Source organism: Prinia subflava, chromosome 1, assembly GCF_021018805.1.
Source record: "Prinia subflava isolate CZ2003 ecotype Zambia chromosome 1, Cam_Psub_1.2, whole genome shotgun sequence".
NCBI lineage: Eukaryota > Metazoa > Chordata > Aves > Passeriformes > Cisticolidae > Prinia > Prinia subflava.
The window spans coordinates 118,429,615-118,454,015 of record NC_086247.1 but is presented as its reverse complement, the minus strand read 5'-3'; the positions used below and the strand labels follow the sequence as shown (position 1 = coordinate 118,454,015).

Sequence of the window (24,401 nt, the reverse complement as noted above, 5' to 3'; positions counted from 1 at the left end):
TTCTTAATAGCCTGGGATCATTTTTTTGAAACTTTCTTAGCAACACTGAAAGTGGTAGTCATTAAAGCTCTTATATATCTCCTCTAAAATATTCGTCTAGATAGTCACTCCTGCAAGGAATATAGAGTGTAGACTTGTGAGAGGACTTTAAAAATCTCTTTCAGTAAGGTATACAAAAGAAAACCCTGTGAAATACAAAAGGGAAAACCCTTTTGTTTCTTTGCAGCAATAAAGGATCAAATCACCTTCAGATTAAGATAGTATAGCAACTTCGTTTAGCACACAAATACCTAGAAGGAAAAAAATATTTCCATTTTGACAGGGAATTAGTGTCTGTGCCAGACAATCATTCTAATGGAGATCCAAGAATACCATCTGTCTGGCTGTCTCATTCCAAGAATAATTCTGTCAGGTGGCAAAGTGTGTAAAAAGATATGAAAAGGCAATCAAACAGCAAAGTGGGGTACTTCAGGCAAGAGCTATAAAACAAACCAAGTGTCATACCTCTAGAAAACCAATTGTATTTTTCTATCTTGTCTAAGCAATTGTTTCTTTTGACAAAGAGCTGTCTTAATATTTAAGCACACCCAAAGCTTTTGAGTCTCTCAGAACGTCCATACTGGGTGCAAGCAAATAGAGATGCACAAGGACTCACCACTCTTGCTATTTCACAGTTAACATGGTCCACTTGATTTGAGAATACAAGGGGAACAAATTTACAAAATGCTCCAACCATCCACTGATTTTGGAAATGCTTTCAGTCACAGCAATATTAAACAGATGTTTCAACTTTCTGAATGCAACAGGAAAGAAAATCTACCTAATGGTTTTGCATTATGCTTTGTTATGTGTTATGGAGTATTTCAAAAGGACATTAAAAATGCATAGACTTAGTTATAACAAAAGAAAAAATCAATTCTCTACAGGTAAGCAGCTAGCAGAACCAGCACAACATGATTTAATTGAAGAAAAAAATAAATGGTACTCATAAGGCCTTGGCTATTCCCCTGTGATAAAAACTCTCAGCACGCCTGTAAGAATCTAGTACAACCATTTCAAGCGCCCTATGCAATCAACTTGCTCAGCAGAGAGTCCTGGGCATAACACACAGTCAAATAAACAGAAAACATGCATTCTGTGTAGGCATCTTCTGGTTTAATCCCTTCTGTTGGTGGTGGGACTCTTCAATGAAGAGTTATGCACAGGGGCCTTTGTACTTTCTTAGAGCTACAGCAGAAAACCTCAGGTGAGGCCTAGTGCAACCTAGTCAACCTAAAACATCAAACCAAAAAGAAATTTGCATTTGCTAAGAGACAACTACCTTTTATCAATAAACTGACATAACAGCTCTGAAAGCACATGCAGGCTTTTAGACACAGAGTTGGAAAGGAGAGGGTCCTGATTCAATACTAGGAAAACCCTTGCAGGAAAGCTGCTAACACAGAAGTTAAGCACAGCACAATCAAGCCACTACCTTTAAAACAGCAGTCTGATAAAAAACATGGCAAATCTGTATCATGGGAACACTTAAAACTATTTTCAGTAACATGAAACAGTGAATAGAGAAACTGGTATGGAGCTTCCTTATTCCAGGGTAATTTATACTATCAGAACATTGGTACAAAGCTGCATAAAGTGGCTCAAAAAATTTATCATCATTCTCCCCCACCCTCCTTCAATAAAGTTTTATCCAGAACACTCCTGAGAAGCAGTCCTTAGACATTTGCTCTAGCCCTATTTCCTTACATAGCCAGTTTCCTTTTAGATATTTCACTACCACGTATTTCTGGCTAAGTCTTTGCCAAGCCATTACTATCTCTAAACCTTCTGGAAATCTGAAGCTGAACATGCAGTTCTAAACAGCCTCATATATACATCCTTAACAAGAGAGGCATAGGTTTCTTTTGTTGTCTGGAGAGATTGAGGTGTTTGAGCAGGAGAAAAATAGCAAGCTATGATCCAACACACAAGACTGTTCTCTTTTCTAAATTCTATTCTTTTGAAACTCCAGCTAGTATCTACACAAAACAAAGGTTTGTTACTATAGATTTATAACTGGAAATCTCAAAGCTGTTAAAAACTTACTACTCTAACAATTTATTATTTACATTTGTCACACCAGAAATTCAGGAAACCAAGGCAAAGTAAAATTTATTTCACTGTTTCACAATACACACCTAAAAGCTACATGATTTACATTAAAACAGGCATACACATATACTTTGATTGAACAGTTTGCATTACATAACAAAGGCTTATTTAAGTGCAGTATTTTCTCAGAAGTTTAAAATACAGGTATTGCTAAGATTTTTCAAGTAAAAAATCTTGTATTGGCTGACTGAATGTCCAACACAGGTAACATTCTTGCATTTTAAGTTACATACAGGAATTTTAGAATTGTCTTCATTACTTACCCAAAAACAGTAGCGATGCTTAAGACTGCAGGTACATGGACTGTCATCAATGAACATAATCACACTGATTATGTTGTCTAAAGGCAACCAGGACTTACAGGGCTTCAGCTCAGTTACAGCTTTTCACCTTCTCTTGCACTGATTTAAGAACTCAGTCTTAAAATACATTCTCTTGGGCAAATAACTACTTCGATTTTTAAACTGCAGGAGTTAACTGTTCAGTGTGAGTGAAATGGTAGTTAATGAAAAACCGTGTGCAATATGCAAACTGTACCTTAAAGCTCAGAGAAAAATCCACATAACAGCAAACATGTAAACTAACATTCCAGACAGTTATCAAGGGAAGTACACGAACAGCAACACTGAAATTTGTCAACTCTTACAACTTCAAACTTCAAATCACTCAAGCAACAACAACAGTACCAAAACAGCTAGAACATGACCACGAACGTAACTTTAAACAACTTTAAGAAATATTACACTCTGTATTACTAAATTCAGCTGCGGTACTTTTTAGTTAATTAATTTAGATCCTTCGATGTCTTTGTTGATCAAGTGCTTTTGTGTACTGTCCTTCCTTTTCTCAAGTGGTAAGTCTTATTCTCCTGGGATGGGGTAGAAGAGAGGACAAGAAACAAAATTCAATTAATCAGAATAAAGCAACCAAAGTTTCATGAAGACTGTCTCCAGACACCCTGTACTCTATTCACCCTTCTCCAAAACTGAGAAAACGGCTTCTGCATTCCCGTTTCAGAGTATACTTATTTAGTTCATACATCTGTCCTTTTACAAAAAGGAAGCAAGGTCTTAGAAATTAACAACCTGAAATTACATGACTTGGAATGTAATCAGAAATTGTAAATCTCCAAAGACTGAACACATATGGCAAAAAAATAACAACCAGCTACCAACCTGGACTACGCTTTATTGGTTAAAGCAGAGACAAAGCATAACTAGCCACCATCCACAGTAGCTACTTCACTGTACATACTTACCAAGGTTTAACATCCTCTGTCCAAACTAAGGAGTTATCTACTGCTTTCAGCCATGCCACTGAGAAATGACCAGCCAGACTTATGCTCTAATTATTAGTTGACTGTTCAGCAATTTTTATGCTGTCCTGATTAAACCCACTTTTTTAATCGAAATAATCCAATTTCAGCACTTCTTTCCACCATTTAACAACTGAGAGCAAAATTCATATATCTCAGGGTATGTACAACGAAGAAAACATTCAAGTGGCATTCACAGATATGAATCCCTTCATCTTTGTGGTATCCTGTAGGTGAACACATTGAAGGTAAGGTACGTTTCAGGGATGCAATTTTGTTCTCACTACATACCTTTACATTGTTGTCTTGTGATACAAAGTCATTTGTCAGCTGGTTCTCAGGATTAGACAGACAGGATAATACTGTTTGCATGCCTCTGTCCACAGACTTCTGAAATACAGTTATAGGTGCATCAATATTTATTTTCTTAGTTAGAGCATTACTAGCTAGCAATGCCAGTGTGTCACAGGGTTTACTTTGCAATCAGGATTCCTCAACTGCCTTCTGTTCCCTGAGGTATTTATAATTTGTTTTCTCCCCCCCATATCTTTTAATATTAGTCACTCATTATCCCACTTCAGATGTTACAGCTAACAATTCTAATCAGTGACATGCCAGTTCTCTTGTGGATTAGGCTGACAACTGAGAAATGAAATTTCTCCTTTAGGAAACTGAATTCAGAGCCAACTGTTTGCTAAACTGGAGCAACCTTCTACTAAACAGTGAGAAAAGAAAGTTACCAGCTCACACATTTGAAGCTTAAAATAAATCTACCTAAGATAGCATAGCAGGCAGTGCTATTGAATCTACTTTTTCAGTACCTGTAATATTCCCTAGAATTTCCACATATTAGGCAGTCTTGTCAGTAGACTTAATCAAGTAGAACACAGACTTTATCCAGCCCTCAGCATTGCAAACAAGCACAAAAAATTTTCAAGGAAACATGAGACTTCTGAAGTTATAGACAGAACTCAGATACATGGGACTTAACTGAAAGGAGCAACTATAACTTTGATTTCTAGGATATCTGTCCAAGGCCCTTAACAAAGCTACACAACCCTCACGTGCAGACTTCTGGGAATGGCATTTATGATAAAGAATGGTAAAGTTTTGAGAAAGCACTTACCTTTGGTGGGCTGTTAGACAACTGCATGGGCTCTTGAACAGCACATTCCATCTGTATAAATCCTTGATCCTCAGCACCATGATAGTTTACTGAAGCATACATCTGTAGGATTTTTAAGTATTACAATGTTTCAGTAACACTGGGAAAACATGCATAGTTACGATCCACAGATAGATGATCCTCATCTATCCATAAACTGCCAACTTTATCTTCTCAGTTTTGATAAGTTTCATGAGTAGGAAAAACACTGTGTCATGATCAGGCTTGTTAGGACAGTTAAGAATGATACTTGCGAGTTGCTTAACTGAGCTAGTTCCAGAGCAGTTGTCTGCTCCTATAACCAAGCTTGTAACATTTAACACTGAAACCCACATGCACACCCCCACTCTAAAAACAGTTTCACCTGCTACCATCGACTGTAAAGTGATACACTATGGCTGTAGCACATTCATGGATGGTATTAAAAAACTATTTCAAGACAATATTTCAATGAAAGAACACCATTCAGAATAAAATTATATACTACAGCTTTTAAACACTTAAACAAAACTGCAGTCAGTAAATACACATAAAGAACACAAAAATGCCTGGGGGGGAAGTTTAAATTCCAGCGTTGTTAAACAAATAGAGAGTATTTTTTCCTCTTTCATGTGAAAGGTTACTTGCATGAAGTCACAAAAAGCAAGGAATTTTTTTAGAGGCCAGCAGGAACATCTACAGTTTGTAGCAGCCTGAGAATTTTTAAAACCTGTTGAAAGGAGCCAAAATCAGTATCTGCAAAGAACTTTTGCATGGAGACTTTCAAAATTTAAAAGAGATTCTACATCGGGTCAACTTATTTTTCTTTCACCTTTTCCTGAAAAACCAATTCCATTTTGGTTGAAATTCCAGAGTTCTGTGACTAGAATATGTAGAAATAATGTCAAAATCCAGGCAGATCTGTTCTGCCAGGTAACTCAAAAAAGCATCACATCAGTAGAAATTCTGAACAACTACACACTCTCATCAGCAATTATAGATTTTTGTAGGCTGGATTACACAGACAACAAACAGCCTTTTTTAAAAAAAATATCAAGCTGTAAAACAATGTGCTATATAAGAAGATGGTTTCGTAAGTCTAACTTTGTAGGCTTACCGAAGATGGAGGTACTACATAACTTCTTTGCTCCCCTGCAAGCCACTGTGGTTGAGCCTTAAACAAAAATTGGACAAGAACCACCTTTTATTTATTCATTTCCAACACAGACAAGTAACTGCTCTGTAGGAGCCACTGTTTATAGCATTCCATAGCTGGATTTTTCACAAAACATTTATTTAAATACATAGTCTTACATGGACCAAGATACCTTATTTTATTCAACTATCTCCTTTTCACTACAAGTTTAAAAAAATTCTAAATATTAGTAAAACAAGGGAAACCAAAGTACCTACATTAAAAACAAACCTCAAGCCTCTAGCTGCTTCTAGTGACTCCTAATTTAGCATCAGTAACAGGACTTAGCCACACACTTCACTTGTGAGTTCCAACTCCACTGTCAGCTAAACACCTTCTCTGATGTTTTGCAGTGCAAGAGCACATCCCCCCCATATACATCAATTGTTGGATCATCTGATAAGATTCTGATTCCGAGTACCTAACACCCCACACTACAGCATGTACAAATGCAAAGCTCCCTTCCCACATATACTAGTAACTCATGTACTTTTTTCTAATTTGAAAGTAGTTTTATCACTGTATATTAAAGAAAAAACAATAATGAAACTATAAAAAGAGTATGCTAAGTTACCTAACAGTTTTCATCACTATCTTGATTTTGCTTTGCTAGCTGTGAAGAACTGAAGGAAAATATCTTTCAAGGAATGGGAAGCACAGAAAGATCAGACTCCAGTGAAAACTTCATTTCAGTTTTGTCAGGTATCCAACAGCTTTCCTGCTTCTACTGAAACTTTACATACCTGATAGTTGTAAGCCGGTTGATAGCCTATGGGAACTTGCTGCTTTAGCACTACAGCTGGAGATGAACTGTACGCATAGGGCTGCAAATAAAGGGGTTTTTTTTAAAAAATGCAAGTTTGAAGCAAGATACAAGTACGATATTTGTAGAGGTATTAGCCAGGAGCACATTTTTAGAAGTTATGCTGTTATTTCAATTCCTGTGCAGACTAGACTCTCTATTTAAAAGCAACCCTTAGATTTCCCATGGGGCTTGCTTCAGAACTTCAGGCACTAATAATGTCTACCAAGTGAGATTCCAAGTGTCTTATATATCTAAAAATCCTGTATCTGCTTGTAACTGATCTTTCAAGTAATTTCAGGAGTGCAAGTAATGCCATAAACCTTGACAAGTCGATCTGAAGCAGACTGACTACTATGAAATAATGGAGTACAGTCTGAAGGATCAGTTTCTAGGAAGCAAAGGAAGCTAACTACCCCAATTAAGACCATTTTCCTAGTATTTCTTTCCTGTAAATACTCTGACAGTGTTTACCTGGAACCTTCTCAAGATTATTCAGAGAATAAAGGCACATTCTAACATTGAAGAGAATTAATTAACTAAAGAGAATCAGCAAGAATACTATTACCAAGCTCTCTGCCTTGCAAGAAAGTATTTCTTTTTCTTTGCTTAAGACATACAAACCAGGATCAATTTGTAGTCAGTACTGCCCCATCATAGAGACTAATGCAGAAAGAGAGCCTCATGTGGTTCACTGACAGCACAGAACTCTTATCCAGGCCAGAAGCACTGCACCCACACCTCAGTAGGAATGCTCATCTCAAGTACCAGTACAGTGAGGTCCTGCAGGCAATACTGTGCTGGGCACGGCTGTTAACAGCAGATGCTGTAACACAGTGTGCTTGTAACACAACAGCCGTTTAAAACCAAGGATATGTTTGGCTAGGAGAAAAGTACCTGAGGTAACTTCTGATCCCACTCTTAGTTAACAAAAATACATTTTAAATCTTGCAGTTTACTGTGAAGCAGGACAGCAACACACTAAATATATCCAGATAAATTTCATTTGTGAACTGCATCTGTGACAGGCAATAATAATTCAATCTTCCCTCCACTTTCAACAGTTCTCATTCTTAAATGGTATCTCCCTCTTGTTTAACATCACTGGATCAATTTTTCAAGGTTGCTGGCACTCCTTTGAAGTTGGGTGCTTCTTACTGGGGAAGGGAATATGAAAACAGGCAGGCAAGATCAGACTGGAATCTCAATACATACTCCAATAGTTGTACATGCTTGCACCTTCAAAAAATACTAAATTATGGTTCAAAATCAGTGTCAGGAGCAGTCCTACCTGAACATAATGAGTTACTGGGTTCATGACAGCTGGAGGCTGCACGTATGTCTCCATACTCTGATTACCCCACACGCTCTGGAACTGTGGTGGAGGAGGACCAAGAACTAATTGTCTGGGCTGCACACAGGAATCTTGTTTTGAAACAGATAAAAAAAATAGTTTTAAGATATTACTACATGTATTTTATTAGGAATCTAAATTCAAGCTGAAAAAAATCCCCTAAGGGTTTTGACTCAAATTTAAATATTAACTATACTGTATTGTGCTATCAACCTCACTCTTTTTAAAACAACATAATACAAGTGAGTGCATGGAAGTCAGAACCAAGGTTTAACTGAAATATACACACTGCATCAGATTAAAGGTATTTGCAAGGATGATGTATAATTAGGAAAAAATCCTGTTTCTTATAATACCTGCAATATTAACAAATTTATTTAAATTTACTTACTTAGGTTTTGTTGTTTTCTGATTGCTGGACCCAGTTTCAGCTTTTTACCATGGAAGTTGATTTGTGACTGAAAGACAGGTTATTCTTTGTAAGGTGGGAATCAGCAAGGTGAGAGGTTTGTGGGATTTTCAAGAGACTGGATTCTGCTTCTACACCACAGTACATCAACTCTCATAAAGACTCAACAGCCTCCAGTCTCCTCTCTCAACACCATATGCCTTTTACCGCAGATTTCCTGCAGCACCTTCAACTCAGCTACCTGCCTACTCACCGACCGTTCAAAATAATGTATCACTTGCCCTAACAGCAACATGCACTACTTGACTTTGCAACTATGTATCAGTGACTGTCAGCCCCGCGGTTTTCTACACACAGGTTTAAAGATTCTTGTCTCCGTGAGAGTATTAATGGAGTGACCACAGTCTCAGGTTTCTAGTGAGAGATTTTTGCTTTAGCCCTATTTTAGTACCAAGCATTAAAGTCGGTACTGGATGCAGACTAGATTCTCTATCACACGCAACTCTACAGAAGTGCCTGCTTCAGAAGAAAATATGTGGTTTTCTCCTATTTCTGCTAAAGTGCTTAGAAAAGACAACAGCAACTTTATTGTTGTCTGTAAAAATAAGCAAAAATATAACAAAAACCTTGCTCATTCTGATTTTTATCAGTATGAAAAGATGATTCAAGTGATATAAGGGGGTGAAAAATGGTGCAACAACCTGACTAGTTTGACAGGTGGATGTTTTTTATTTTTTTTCCAGGGGAAGGTGTCTTAGTTGGTTGATTCTGGGCATTGAATTAATTCTGGAATCATACTGTGCCCAAAACCATGCAACTACCTTTTCCACTTCAACAATGTGAACTCCTGGGAGGCAGGCCTCCCCCTTCTAAACAGAAGACAACTTTCTGTTCTGAACTGCAAACAGATTCATGATGGACCAGAGTGCAGTTACAGACCTAAAGCCGAAGAAAAACAGTCAGGCTGAACAAGGCCACAAAGCCTCGTTGAACAGGCAGATGAACACAGGAAAAAAAAAGTAATTTTAACAACAGAGAGGCTCTATTGTGTTTATTTACAGAAAACACTGTGACCATTCAGTGTAGATAAGGTCTGACATGATTTAGTGCAGTAACCTTTGCTAACAATTTGACCTCTACAACACCCATGGTAATTTCTTCCTTTCTTCCACCCCCTCCAAAAGCCAACAGGTTTTGTAAGATTATGTCTATTTGAACATGCTGCTTCTTCCTGACATGGCAGAAATTTTTACTGTCTGCAGACTTGGAAAGTGTGCACTGAAAATCCACCATATGCCTCTGGGTCTTCCAAGACCTCTGGTATACAAACTCACATCAGTGAGTACTGTATCAATAGAGGAACACTGCAGGCTTCAGCTTTGAAGAAGCACACACAGAAAACCAGCAACGTACATGGCTCAAATGTGAGTGCTACTCAAGAGATCTCCATTGAAATTGTTACCTCAGAGCAAGCATTCCACACTGATGTAGCATAATAAATCCATAGTAAAAAGAAAAAGGTGTTCTCAGATAAAGTCTACTGCTCAGTACAGCAGTCACTGCATATTTTTGTCATCATAACATTAAGTAAAAGCAAGCTTTTAAAATCTTCTGGTGAGAATCAAGGATCTCCTGCTGGGGTTTCACTACTCTCCACTTTATTCAAACATGTTCTCTTCCCACTTATGGAGCTGGCTGGCCAGTAAACACATCTGCACATCACAGAACACTACATTTGTGCCTGGCACATCCATCTGGTTTTGTCTTTCTGATCTACTTCCCCCTCTAAGAGCTTCAGAAGGAAAGGATAGATTGTTCATCCTCCAGAGACACAGGAGTTTTCTGAAGCAAAGACTTCAAAGAGGCAAGTATTTCAATACATGTTATTTTCACAGTTATTGTGTTCAGTGTGGAGAGAAAGAGGGAAAATAAAAGCTTTGTCAGTGGTTTGTGACCTGCTCAAGTCTATCAGAATGAATTAACTGATTTGGTTATAAGCACTGATATTTAAAACTTCTCTGATACTAAACTCCCAAGGAAGGGCTGTAACAGTTCCCCCCCCTTCATCTCCTGTGTTAGCTAAAGAAAAACTATATGATGACATGGGAACGGCTGCAGCACAATCTAGGAGGCTTAAAAATACTTGCACTCTAGGTAGCATCCAAATGCACAAATACTGCTAGAGAAACTTATTTCAACCAATGAGACCTAAGGGAAAAACTAATACTGCCTTCCATGATACTGTTACTCCTATGCCCTAGGTAACACAAAATGTTATTGTATTTCATCTCAGTGTGCCTGAAATTGTTACACTTCTCGTAAGACCCTGGAGCTAGGAAACAGAACCACGGGACAGAGCAGGGCGTGCCCCAGCCTTTCAAAGGCTGAAGCAAACAGAGCGCTCTCCCTTCCCTCATGGTCTTTGCTCAAGGCAGAGGTTCTGCTTTTGGGTTTTCCACCACGCCCCCCCCCCCCCCCCCCCCCGGTTTCTCTCTTGCATCTTGGAGTGGCTCAATGCAAATTCTGTGACTGCAGCCACCACGGAGCAGCCCTGCAGAAGTGAAGGCAGAGCTGCACCAGCCCAGCTGCCTGGCCTTGCCTGGCTGCTGCTGCCAAGGAAGGCAAATCCTTCTGTGAGTTCTAGCCCTTGACAACCCGCTTCTGGAGAGTGCCAGCTGCATTCATCCATGAAGAGATGAGAAGGGGGAGGGCTGTCACCACTTTCCCCTTGTCTTTGGAACCACACAGTCAGTCAGGTGCAGCGGCCGCCATTTTGGGGGAGGTGTCACTCCACCATTTCAAGTTTGTCTTTGTTGCCGGGAAGCCCAGGCAATTTCAGCAACTTTGTAACTACTCACTATTACTGTTACACTATTCCTTCTTTATTAGTAAACTGTTATTGTTTCACTTATATCTATCCATATTTGTTTCTCCTTATTGGTGGAAAGGGATTGGTTAACCTAAAGGAGAGATGACCCATTTTAGAGTGCACCACTTAATTATCTTAAACCAAAACATCCCAATAACTAAATGTCTATGCTTCTGCCATAAGCACAAGAGTTCTATGACAATCATCCACTACAAAAAGCAAGTAGCCAAACACTCAAGGCTTTCAAGCACGTAAATAAATGAAAGCTATCAAGAAACAAAATTACATGAGATGTTCAACCACACCAGACTAAAAACTTACTAGCTGAAAACTAATTTTGCTTCTTACTTCAGCAAATACACAAAGATTTTACCACCAGCACACATTTTAGAAAGCTTACTTTTTGGGCAGGCCTAGACTTTCTGTGTCCTAATCTACAGGGTACATAATTTGGCTTTTGCAAATTTGTCTTTAGCCTTCATACATCAGCTTCTTCAAGTAATTTGGACAAAGAGCTTACCTCAACTATCTTCTGGACATCTACATTGTCCAGGAAAGACACAAATCCATACCTAAAAAGGAAGAACAGATTATTCAGTAATCAGTTTCATTTGATTGTTAGCCAAATTCTTTTGAACATGACCAGTTAACAACATGCCAGCTACACTATATTGCACATCAAAATTATCAACTAGGACATTAGTTTACGATTCAGCCTAAAAATCTATTTACTGCTAACTAGCAGTATCTATTATGGGGCCAGATAAAAGAAACTAAATGCCAGATTTTAGAATAACATGAAATAGAAATAAGGGCTATTTTTCCATTTCAGCTACTCAAAATCAGTACTGCAGTTGGTATCTGGAACTCGGGAATTTAAACAAAAATTAAGTAAGATCTGACTTATCTTTAAAATTGTATTTATTATAGAGGTCTGAATGAATGCAAGCATATAGGAACAGTAACACTAATGAGAGAAGCAATTCTTGGAAGATTTTTTTAAAATTTATTTCACTGCCTCCCTAGTTTATCTGATAGGATAATTAGGATCATTTCAGAGCATTATAGTAACAGTTGTGTCCTATTAATGGAGTGAGTCAAATCATTATCAATACTTGTAACATACACCGGCTAACTGCACAGCAGGGTTCACTTAGAGGACTACCAAGGGATATGAGAAAATGAATTCTATTCTAAATTCCATTGCTACACATGCTGAAGAAAAAGATGTGACATTCTAGGATCTAAGCATAGAATCTAAGAAACACTGGGCTGGAAGGCTCCTCAAGATGATATAGTCTTCCTTCTCATAAGAAGGGAGAATCTCAAAACTGGGATGGCTTCCCCAGAACTCAACATGGTAAAGTCCTTCATCTTATAGAAGCATTTCACCACAGTAGTCCAGAACCTTCCTATATATTCAAAGGGCATTTCCCTTGTTTCAACAGTCTTCACATATTTAGTTCCACTCTTCACCCAAACAAGTTTGGGCTGTTTTACTCTAGAACTTACTCCCAAGTGTCAGGAGAGGGCAGACCTACTGCCCTGAATAAATCACCTTAATTTTCTTAATCATCCTGAACTGCCCCCTGATTTTTAACTCCTCTAGCCAGCAGAAGAGTCCTACAAAAGAATTGGCCGTGTAAGCATCACAGGAGTTAGGCTTTGTTTCCAATGGTTAAGTGACAGTGAGCTTTTTTTTCCTTGAACAGAGAGACTGAAGTCAGAAAATCCATGCTATTCTTTTTAAGATTATACAGACTTAGTTGGAGGCAGTGTAGATTTACTGGTTTCACAGTGTTAACACACCACAACAGAAAGCTGCAGCTGGTATTAAGGCTTAAGCAGGTCAAGTGTATTGCTAAGTATCTGCTTATATCACCTATTACAGAATGCTGTCCCACAGAAGCAGCAACTTAAAACAACTACTCATATTCTACCCACCCCTTCGAAACACCAGTTCTGTCCGTGATGACCTTCACCTCCTTCACAGTACCATATTGTTCAAAGACACTCCGAATTTCTGCTTCGTTCATCTAAAAGAAAACAAGGTCTTAAACATCTTTAAACACATTCAACTGCTTAGAACTGATTTAAAGTAGACAGTACCGTTTTTTAAACCTAATTCCCACTACCATAAGAACTAAAGGTTAGTTTTCGAAGAGACGTTCCAAAATTCTCCCATGACATTTCAATACCTTCAAGACTGGCAAATGTACACAAAGAAAAAACAAAACAGGAAGCCCACCACAAACAAGTAAAGAAATCCACACAAAAAAACAGGAGCAAAATTCCATTTTCCACTGATGTACCCTATATCTATTTTAAACAATTACAAGTGTATATATACCCTTATGTCGATTCCACCAACGAAGACGGTGTTTGGCATGATTTTTCCTTCTGGTAAAACGTAGCCCTGACTGACTGTTGCTGAATAGGCGTTGCCCTCCGTGGTGCTTGAACACTGGGTCTCCACATGTGCTGCCTAAAAAATTTAAACAGAAAAACTTATTTCAGTCAACTAGATTACTCTTTAAGACACCAGAATGCCTGCAGCTTCCCACACATATAGCAGGGGACAAGAAATTGCAATAGCACAAATAGACCTTTCATTGGGGGAAAAAAACTAAAGTAATTAATCAAAGATGTTTTAAAAATTTTAATTTAGACCTAGCCTAGACTACTTTAAGTAGCCCTGCCAGACTGTATCAAGCTTTGTGTCCAATGTTGCTACTACCAGGATTTGCCCTAATCTCTTCTGCTGCACCTCCTCTTGCACAAGAAGCTCTAACACTTGTCAATACAAATTATACTGGCTCTACAAAATCTGGCAGGAAGAGTAACATAAAGTGCAGTTTTTCACCTACCTAGTATTCTAGCTTTTGTTTGGCTGCAAACCCAGCTAAAGGGCATTTGAACTGAAATCTGAGGTGGCAACTCCCCAGCACCCTGAAGCTGACCTAACTGTTGCTTCTACTTCTTTCTTTCTGCGTGTTTCAGCAAACCAAGCTAGAAGTGCTATTCACTTGGTTGTGCAAGTTCTCTGGCAGCCTAAAACAAGAAACAGCTCTCAGCAGAGGCACCCAGCAAGTGCCCGAACCAGCACAAGGCAGCTGGTAACCATACAGATACTGTGGTACACCCGTCACACAAGGCCTTGAATGCCTTGGAAGCGCAGCGTTACTGTCTCACTAATAATGATGGAGAATTTTCAAAGAAAATTAACTTATTTAACGCTCTCACACATTAGTACCTGAAAGAAAGATTAAACAGACCGCTTAGGCATTCTGGCAAGCTGGGCAACATCAAAAATGAGATTTATTTAATACATGTATTTCCTAGAACTTGAAAAGGAGATGAAAAACGCACAGTGTTAAGTCTCCTAGAAAAATAAAAGAAGAAAATAAATTTTTAAAAAGAAGAAAAAAGCAAAGTCTTTTCAAGTCTTCAGTACTGTGACGGAAATCCTTCACCAACTAAAAAAAAATTACTGTCTTATCTAAACCAAATTAATTTTACCAACACAGCACTGCATACATGACTACTCTACATACACTATGTGCAAAGACCTCACACTGCTGCTGAATCAGCGTCAAAAGCCTAAATCGCTTAAAAGTTTTTAAGTGGGAAATCCTGCAAGCGTTGAATTGGCTAAACTGGAATTACAGCATCAGCTGAAGTGACTTGCCTCTTTAAAATTACTCAAAAGAAGTCTAATTAGTCTTATCTTACGAGGTAGCTTTAAAATCAAATTTCCATAGGTCACGAATATTAGGGTTTATTCTGTTGTCCAGTTTATCAGAATTAACAGGGTTTGGTTTTGTTTTTCTTTTCCTGTCAAAAGATTAAGTCGTGTTTGCTGCCTAATACTCCTGCAAGCACGAAGTTTAAATTCACTTTAAATAATAAAGCCCTCCGTACGGTAGTCGGGAGGCTAGCTATAGACTTGTGGCAAAAGAAAAGGTAAAAAAGGATGATCGTCGGGCCAGGTGGAGGAAATATCCACCCACCCAAGTGTGTTACAAACATCACTCATTTTTATGCTCATCCAAGAGAGGAAAACCGTCACTTTTTTTCGCGACACAAGCCCGCAATTTCTCAGCTTCAGCACGTTCTTTATTTAAAATAAGATATTTTTGTTTTTTTGTGATTGGAGGGGTTTTTTTGGGGGGGGGGGATTTTGGGGGTTTTTTGTGTTTGGTTTTTTTTGTTGTTGTTGTTGTTTTTTGGTTTGTTTTTTTGTTTGGTTTTTGTTTTTTGTTTTTTTTTTTAGATATTTAAATCCCGTGACCCACGCCCCGCTGCGCGGACTCCGAGCGCAGTCTCCATGACAGCGCCGGTGCCTGAGGGAAGAACACGGCTGGCGCCGCAGCCTTCCCGCTGGCCACTAAGCGGAGCTCTCAGCCCAGCACGGCACGCTAGGCACTTAGGAGGCGTAACCTCTCCTGTATTAAAAAAAAAAAAAAAAAAAGCCGCCTCCCCCCCCCCCCCCCACCCCAAACCTCACCACCTTACTCGTATAGTGTTTGAAGCGTCAATGCTACAGTCGCAAATCCCATTTCTCAAACAGAAAGAACAAACAGCAAGCAGCATGTTGGTGGGAGCCGAGGAGCCCGCACCTCCGGCTGCCCGTACGGCGCCCGCAGCACGCCGGGGGACGCCGGGCCACGGAACCTCGGGCGAGCGAGGCGCCGCTCGTGGTGCCGCCGCCAACGGCCGCCATCTTACGCCCTCACACCTCGGGTGCCCAGCGCCGACGGGGCGTGGGCAGGAAGGTTTAGCGCTCAGGACAATGGATACTGTTCGCAAACCCGCGACAAGGGCTCCTGCCGAACCCTACGCGCAGCGGGTACACCGCCACGGGCGGGAGGGGCGCCCACCCGGCCCTGCGGGGCAGCGCCATGTTAGCGCCGTCACAAAATGGCCGCTCGTGGGTGTGAAGCGGCTTTCGTCGCCAAGCCTTCCCCAGACCATAACGCCGACGGCTACGACACCCACGTTCCCCTGCACAAGCCCCCGCCTTTTCAATTCAATCCCTCATTGACCTTAACCGCTCACCTCGCAAGGTTTGAAACTTTCAACACAATTAACATGCTACAAGTCCTCAGGGATTTAGCTCCCTCACCGCGTTCCGACAGGACTCCGGCTGTGGGCATTACCGTTTCCCACCCAAGAACCCAAAGCCCCGCGCTCCGCTCCGCTGCCCGCTGGGGCTCCCACCAAGGCACTACATCACCCAGCAGAAGCCCGCCCGGCAGCGCGACGTTCAAATGCTCCCCATCATCCCAATTCCCACCGCCCCAGCATGGCTCACCTTTCGCGGTCACTCACCATCACTGACTGGAGCTTAGGCTGCGCTCACACACTTAAAAACTAAGGGGTTTAAAACAAAAGCAGTATGAACTTTTTTGAGAAAACTAAGTGCAGACAGTCGACTTTCTTGGACCCTTAAGTTCCCGACGTCGATAATAGCCAGTCCAAGGTAGTCCCGTTCTCCTTAAATAGCCCCATTGGGGGATGGGACGGAAGAGGCCACACCTTCCTTCACACTCATAGTCGCCACCCCCACGAAGCGCCGCACGGCTCCTCTCCCTTGGTCTCCGTGTTTTAGAAGAGAATAGTGTGGCGCCTTTTTTTTTTTTTTTTTTTTTTTTTTTTTTTTTTTTTTTTTTTTTTTAGGTGAGGGAGAAGCTGGAATTAGGTTGCGATTATAATTTGTGACCTTGTTGCGCAGGAAGTTGCTGTTGAGTGCATGTGATAGCAGCAGCAGCTCCTGCCATTTTGACAAGAGCTTGTGCAAGTTTTGAGAATGGTGTGTTGTTGAAGATGCTTTCATTCACTTTGAAGAAAAAGCTGTAGCTTTCTTATCAATATTATCACAAACCAATGCTATATTGCTGTGCTAGAGTAATCTGTCTCCATCCTGTGACCACCTGTGCTGTCCAATCACTGGTGGCCCAAGGTCCTTCTACAAGGAAACCTCTCTGGAGGCCCTCCTAGTTCTACAGTAGTAAGATGGAATTTGGAAATCAGTTTTTTAAGTAGCTGTTTGCCACTGGTATCAAATGTTTAGAACAGATACTGATTTTAGAAAGTTGCAGGGAGAGGGAAGCCTTATGAACATCTCACCAAAATTAACCCAACCTCTGACTGAGCTAGGTTAGTAAGATGTTTGATTTTTATTATTATCTTTTTTAATAGCAAAGACATATAAATGATCCTTTTTAAAGATGAAAAATGAAAGTAGAAAGCAAAACTGATGGAGTGTCTTTAACATGTAAGGTGGGTTTTCCTTTCAAATTTTACATCTTCTAATGATTAGAATTTTTTTATCAGTTTACCAAGTGTTTACCTTTTCCAGATGTTATATTAATAATCCAAAGTAGACTGCTGAACTGGATTTACATGGGACCCAGAGCTGGTTTAGGTAATAGCAATAACAAAGCCCTGGTCACAATATATTCATTTATGTTATCTATAGAAGACATTTTATTAATTCTGTTGGGGTTGCTGTATTATCTAAAGGTAAGCATATGCCTGGGCTTTCATGCAGCTATTGCCCACTTACTTAAATGAAAGGCATACTCTGCAAAGCTTTATCAGATCTTCTCTATGTTTATTTGAAGTGGCTGAGACTTTGAAAATGAGCCCCAACAATGAGGGGAAAATAATACTGTCATAGGGTGACTTTGTGATGCTTGTATCCACAATGTTTATGCTGGATGTTAAGTTGTGCACCTTTAAGACTGGTTCCGAGGGCGAAGGGAGGAAAGGAGCGCGCGGTTTGTTTGCAGCACTGCACTCGCTGCCCCGCATTCCTTCTCACGGATTGTGTTGTCTGCAGCACGGGCAGCGGGAGAGAGCTCTCTGGTGCTTTTAGTCAGGGGTTTTTAGCTAGCTGAGGCAGGCAAGTTCCCCAGACTGTGGCTTTTTTTTTCTTGGAACTGATCGGCCCTGCTCTGGACTGAAACCCCAAAAACTCCGGGAGTTCACAACTGTGGCCCACCCGGGCCCGGGATGTGGCATTTTCCATCAGGAGGGGCTGATGAGAGACTGCGCCGAGCTACACCCCACAACAAGGACTTTCTGAATTTGACACCTCTTCACAACAGTGAGAGGTTTTATTGTTTAATATTACTCAATTTTTATGCTTGTGAATACTTTACCTGTTAATTAAACAGGGGTTTTTTCCACTTTTCTGCAAGGAAATCTTTTCCTGAATCAGTTGGGGAAAGGGCCGCTTGAATCTGCTTTCTAGAGGGACTCCTTTGGAAGTTTCCTCCCAAATTTGCACTAAACCAGGACAAATACATAGTATTTACTTTAATATAATGGATTCATATTTGATCTTAAGGGTGGCAACAAGTGAGGCTGTTCCGAGTTTTTGTACTGGGTTTGTGTCAGGTTGTGTCCTGTTTTCCTTAACTAGGTATTAGCTTCTAAAACTGGAGAAGATCTGTTGCATAAAACAAAGGAGAAAGTAATTTATTTTCTGCTGCCAATACACAAATCTCAAAAGGAGTGTAGGAAGTGGAGTAGGAGATTACTGTCGTGGCTTGTTTTATCACTATTACTATTAGAATGGTTATTGCTCAGTAGATTTACCTGTTAAATGAACTAAGTAGCAGATGAAGAAACAAATTTTATATTCGGCTACACCATGTAGTACTTAGCACCTTAATACACCGATTTTGTTTTTCATTTTCCCACTTCATTTAGGGCATTGGTAAATCAATTAATTTAGTAAATTGAAGAAATTCAGGGAGAGCCTCTGGCTTGGGATGTGATAGGCTCCAGTGGGTGAGAATACTATAAAAATGTGGTGAAAAATTACCAGTCTATTACAGATAGTAAAGGTTACATCTTGAAATTTAATACTCGTAAGTACAGGACTACATGCTTTAAAAGTCAGTTTAGATTTAGTCTTCCTAGAAGTAGAACTAAAAGTGGATAGCAAGAGTATCATATAGCATTGAAATTTTTGTAGTATTTCTCATAACTCTTCTGCAGTTTATGGATCTTTTCTTGCAAATAATGTTGACTCTTTCTGTAGAGTTAATGCAGCTAACTACTTTTAGGAAATACATAAACATGAAAAGGAGAATATAAAAGAGATATTCAAGCTATTAGATTAGGAACAAGAGAAGAAGGTCACAATTTTTAGACAACAAGCTTGCCTAAGAAAAAGATACTGGGTAACCAAAGATGATTTGAATGTCTGTTCCTACTGTTTCCTACTGAAGAGAGAATGCCACATACATTTCACAGCAGACTTTTAGGCCCTAAAGAGGTCATTCTATATCTGATTAAACTTTGGATGTTTCCTTTGCTGCTGTTTGCATCAGGGTAGCTATTTAAGAGCATATATCATAATGTTCTGATGAACATCTGCCTTTTTAAAAAAAATCCACACTGTTATAATTTGCACTGAAATATCTAGAGTTTCCATCAGCAAAACACAATCTATATTCTCACAAGTATGGTAAAATCCTTCAAAATGTAGTGAAGATTTGCTGAATGATTTTCCTTATATTTTTGCCCCCTGACTCTAAGAAGTAATGGAACACAAATAACTTCTACTAACAAAAACACAATGAATTTCTGCATGTATAACATTCCAATAAAATTACTTTTACCCCCTTTGATTTAGATGAAAAGCAGAATATTATTTTCAACATGAATTCATTTGTTTAATTTTCAGTAGTGGAATTTGGGAGCTTTGTTTTTCTAGAAATGACATTATTTTAAAACACTTTAATTAGTCTGATAATAAAATTTAACTCATACAATAACTAAGTGAAAACTTAAGAGCTAAACCATACGTAACTTGAGTTATCTATAATCTAAGTCTGGACATTGTTGAAATCATTTTATGATTTCAATTTTAACATTACTGATAATTATGATTAGCCTTTAGGCGTTTAAATTCTGAAAAGTTCTTTAAATTTTAACCTGAATAACTTTAACCACTGTAGGAAAGCTGGTCCACACTTCAGTTTGTACTACAGCATGACTGAAAAATTTCAGTGTATTGCACAGATATGTAATATTCTTCATCCAAACATTCTACAAGAATGACTCATGTACACAAGTACATAGGAACATGTAAAGAGAGCTGTGCATGATTCAGATCAAAAGTGCCTCCAGTTCAGTATCTTCCATCAGAGTAGTCACGAGTGCCTAGACAAAGGATGTGAAGATGGGGCAATTGTACAGTGATTTTTCTTACTTTTAATTTCTCCTTGTGCTTGCCAACCTCCAAATCATTTCCTGAGCCTCTTTCATTACTTTATTTGATAATACTCAGTGATTTTTCCTGTAAAGTTCTCTGGTCCCTTTAGAGCATTTAACACAGTGCCACAGGGCAAATAGGCAGTGTATGGAAAAAATACTTAGTTGCTTAAGCTTTTCTCCGTATAATTAGAGCCATCTCATTGATTCAACACTATGTAAGACAGAATCAAAGTAAAATATGTTTATGAACAATTTCTCCTTGCTATCCTGTGGTTCCAGGGCTGCTCTGAATTATAACAAAATGTATGCATCTCTGGTTTCTAGAAAGAATTTTTTCACTGCACTGGGAGTTTGAATATCTGTCTGCTTTACAATTAATTTATTAACCAGGTTCTTCTACCTTTTCTCTAAACTTAAAAACCCTGGAAACTTTTCCTCCCTCACCGTATTAGAAATTCAAATTATTTGCAATGACAGGAGCCATGTTGGTTCCTTCGGGGTGTTTCACCTTAATGTCTTTTGTTGAAACAATAGAATATGGAAGCCAGAACAAATAGAACAAATGCTGTCAGATAATTGCCACTTCCTTCCAGAGCATCACCCTTCCATCTGCTATAGAAGAAAAAGGAGGAAAAGCAGCACCCTTTATTGCTTTTCTGTATACTCTGGGGTGGGCTGCCAGCCTTTACAGAAACATGGCTTGGACAAACCTCTCAGCTTTGGCCCTGATTTAGCTCATCTTTTGCTAAGTTGTTTCCTTCTGAAGGACTTCAGGATTCTGAGCTTAGTGTGTACCCTAGAGTACACAACATATAGCTCTTTCTGGAAAACCATCTCCCTGCAATTCAGTGCTATTGAGAACTAAAATATTTATCCTCTTAAGTCTCTGAGTCCAAAGATACTTTTCTGCTTACACCACTTGGACCCATTCTTTATTATCTAAATTTCAGCTAAGATGTCAGCAAAGCAACAATTTTCACAGAATCTCCATTTTATATTTGATTAAATAAGCCCCAATTAATTGTTTTTTCTAGTTTTCCATTATTATAAAAATTATTCTCTAGAAATAATAGAACTGAGAGGGATAAAGGTATTTAAAAACTTTCTCTTATACAAAATCCTAAATCAGAATTATATTTACAGTATATGTTATAAATGGTCTAAGCTTTTTAAGATTATTTCTGACAGCAGGTAAAAAATCACATAGGCAGCAGTTAACATCATTGAAATAATAAGCTGCAATTGTATATCCAGACTCCTTATACTACTATATAAAATTGGGAAACCCTAAAAAGAAAACATGCAGCCTGCAGATGTCTGCTTGTTTTTTGAACCTTCGACAAAGCTTTGTCATTTTTAGACTGTTTTCATATATGGCTAAAAGCCACATACTTGTTCTATTTCTTGTTATTGCTTGATCCTATGGATTGATCCTCATACACAGAGGATGCGATGTGCTGACACCATGAAGAAAGAAAACCGTGGAGCTGTGAAAAGCAGTGGATCTTTGCCATTTTTGGTAAAATGGTTCCTCTGAGAACCATCTCGTGATAAAGTACGCACCTCTGGGCTCCTCACCTCAATGCTGATTGCCGCATTTGCATCTTACTGCGGCGGATGGGAACACAGACAGAGTTTAGAAGCATCTAGAAGCATGAAGCTGATCCATACTTAAGATAAAAGACCTTAAAGTACTGGTGTGAACTTTGTCTTTTCCTACAGGAAAGACAATAGCTTCCTAAGCATCCTTTTCTAAAAGGGAGCCAACAGTTCTGGTGGTATAGGACGTTTTGGCTGTTGCAGTGTTTGGACTCACTAAGCCAGAAGTCATTAACTCCCTGCTAAGTGCAGGTTTGAGAGTAATGCAATTTGCCAAATCCTTCTCAATCTTCTCTCTATCAGGTGAAACTAATATATTTAAATAATGTAAGAAATACATAGAGTATTGACTCCATAAAGGTTATCATTGTGAGGTATTTCTCACAAAGCTAATGTGTAAGGGGTTATAAAAATATAAGTGCAAATCCTTTCTTTACTATCCTCCACAGGATAACAGTATGATTTGGTGGTTAGTCATTAGAAAAGGCAGCCAAAAGTACTTCTCAAGCATTCAAAAATGTTTGAATCAAAGGAAACAAAGAGGAGGAATGATAAACACTGAGAGTGGGCTATGTACAAATCTTACAAATAAAAGTATAGTCAGTCTAGATAGATGTTAGGCAAAAATATGAGGTGGTGATACTACTGTGTTATCCACAGTATTAGTCATAGCTGTCTGAAAACCTTCCTGAAAAACCTCTACAGGGACACTTTCATTGTCTTGCTTTCTCGCTCCTGGAGGCTTCATTCCATTCTTTGTGTCAAGACATAGACTGTGTTTGTCTATGTATGTATGCATATATTGACTGATAATCATGTGGGGCTGCTGCTATGGCATCGACTTCCTTTGTTGCATGAGAAAGAGGGAAAGAGGTTCTGTCTCCATTTTCTGATGAGTCTGTCTCCTCTTCTGATGTGTCTTCGACAGGCAACTATTGTGGACTGTGAAACTGTTCTGACCCTCAAGAATCAAATCGTTTAGGAAGTGAGAGGAGAGAGACATTTGCAAGGCCTGACACCTAAAAGCCATTCTTCTGAAACTTACAGCTTGAGTGTCTTTGCACAAGTATGTTTTTTCTTTTTTTTTCTGTATCTATTTTAAAAAGTAAAATTATTAATATTTTTGATCAGATTCCTAATTTAAGATGAGCTTAAAAGGAGATCTTTACAGATAGACCTCTAAATTTAGGAATTAAGCCTACTGATTGGGGTGGGGGGTGGTTCATCCCATTTGGCCACAAGTAATTAAAATAGTGTAGGAATGATTCTGATTTATGGCATTGATGAGTGACTCATTCCTGAACAAACCAGTTTGTTTTAACCAAAATGGAATGAGGCACTTCTGTTTTAAGAATGACCCATGTGGAATTAATCAGGAACAGTTCCATGTGTATAAAAGCCTTAATTAACTTTTGACTGAGTTTCATTTGCAATGTCTTTGCTGGAATGTATATTTGGATCTAGATGTATATATAGGATACTAAACTACTGGTAAATCAGCCCATCTTTCATTTAGAGCTTTTGCAAGAAATCTTAATGATGATTTTTTTTTTCTTTCAAAAATTTTGTAATATATTGGTGGGGGAAAAAAATAGAAGAAAAATTAAAAAACAATTAGTCAATGTGTTGTGCTTTCTGATTTTAGATCACATGAGTAGCCCTTTCCTGTTTCTAAGTTTAGGTTCTTGATTTTATTTTAAAAATAAATAGCAACTTAAACCTTTACATGCTTCAATTAACAAAGTTACTATAGATAATATTGAATGTTCTGGAGTAAATTTTCTCACTGTCAACTTTCATTGCTACAACGACATTTCTTGAGTGAGGTAATTTCATAGATTAGTATGTTAATAGATGGTTATAGATACATTGTTGGAATTGTATGAGTGTGGGAAAACAAACCAGGTTTCCAATACTTCTGTGCCTTTCTATATAAAATGTGCCCACAATTTAATTATTTTTCTCTAAAGAAAGAAACTCTCTATTTTATTGCCTGCTTTTGATATTTTCTTTCCTTCCTGAATAGGACTGATGTCAAGGATATTTATATCATGCCTTGTGACTGGTGCGCTCTGTTGGTGTGGCAGTGGACTTAGCAAATGTCAAGAAATGTTTTTTGTCAAGGGAGAAAAGAAACAAAGACCTTATTGTCTTGTTTCCAAAATGAACTGGTTATTTCTTTATTTGTGGAAGCATCAGTTACCTGCTCGGAAAACTCTTCCTTGTCTAAAACTTTTGAATTGTCTGAATTGAAGTTTATGCCACTTCTTTTGTGTCCTCCACAGCACTGGCAATCCTTGACTTCTTAACTGGAACTGAGCAATCTGCT

At 38.8% G+C, this 24,401-nt stretch overlaps 1 protein-coding gene across 1 annotated transcript; it reads right to left on the bottom strand.

Moving 5' to 3' along the window:
- Positions 1-2,965: 2,965 nt before the first annotated feature.
- Positions 2,966-16,142, bottom strand: DAZL (deleted in azoospermia like). The gene is made up of 12 exons (XM_063391099.1): positions 16,040-16,142; positions 15,932-15,970; positions 13,590-13,720; positions 13,184-13,275; positions 11,760-11,811; positions 8,353-8,419; positions 7,899-8,032; positions 6,549-6,629; positions 5,728-5,784; positions 4,593-4,694; positions 3,758-3,856; positions 2,966-3,019 (listed from the first exon to the last, which is right to left on the bottom strand). Exons 1-12 carry the CDS (start codon positions 16,140-16,142, stop codon positions 2,966-2,968), a joined length of 1,011 nt encoding a protein of 336 aa, XP_063247169.1.
- Between the last annotated feature and the right edge of the window lie 8,259 nt (positions 16,143-24,401).

Excerpts from the sequence above, each read along its gene's own strand:
- DAZL (XM_063391099.1), bottom strand. The coding sequence starts at position 16,142 with ATGGCGCTGCCCCGCAGGGCCGGGTGGGCGCCCCTCCCGCCCGTGGCG. Across the intron at positions 5,785-6,548 it reads AACCGGCTTACAACTATCAG|GCTCAACCACAGTGGCTTGC; the intron begins GTATGTAAAGTT and ends TTTTTGTTTAAG. Across the intron at positions 3,020-3,757 it reads CACAAGACAACAATGTAAAG|GAGAATAAGACTTACCACTT; the intron begins GTATGTAGTGAG and ends ACCCCATCCCAG.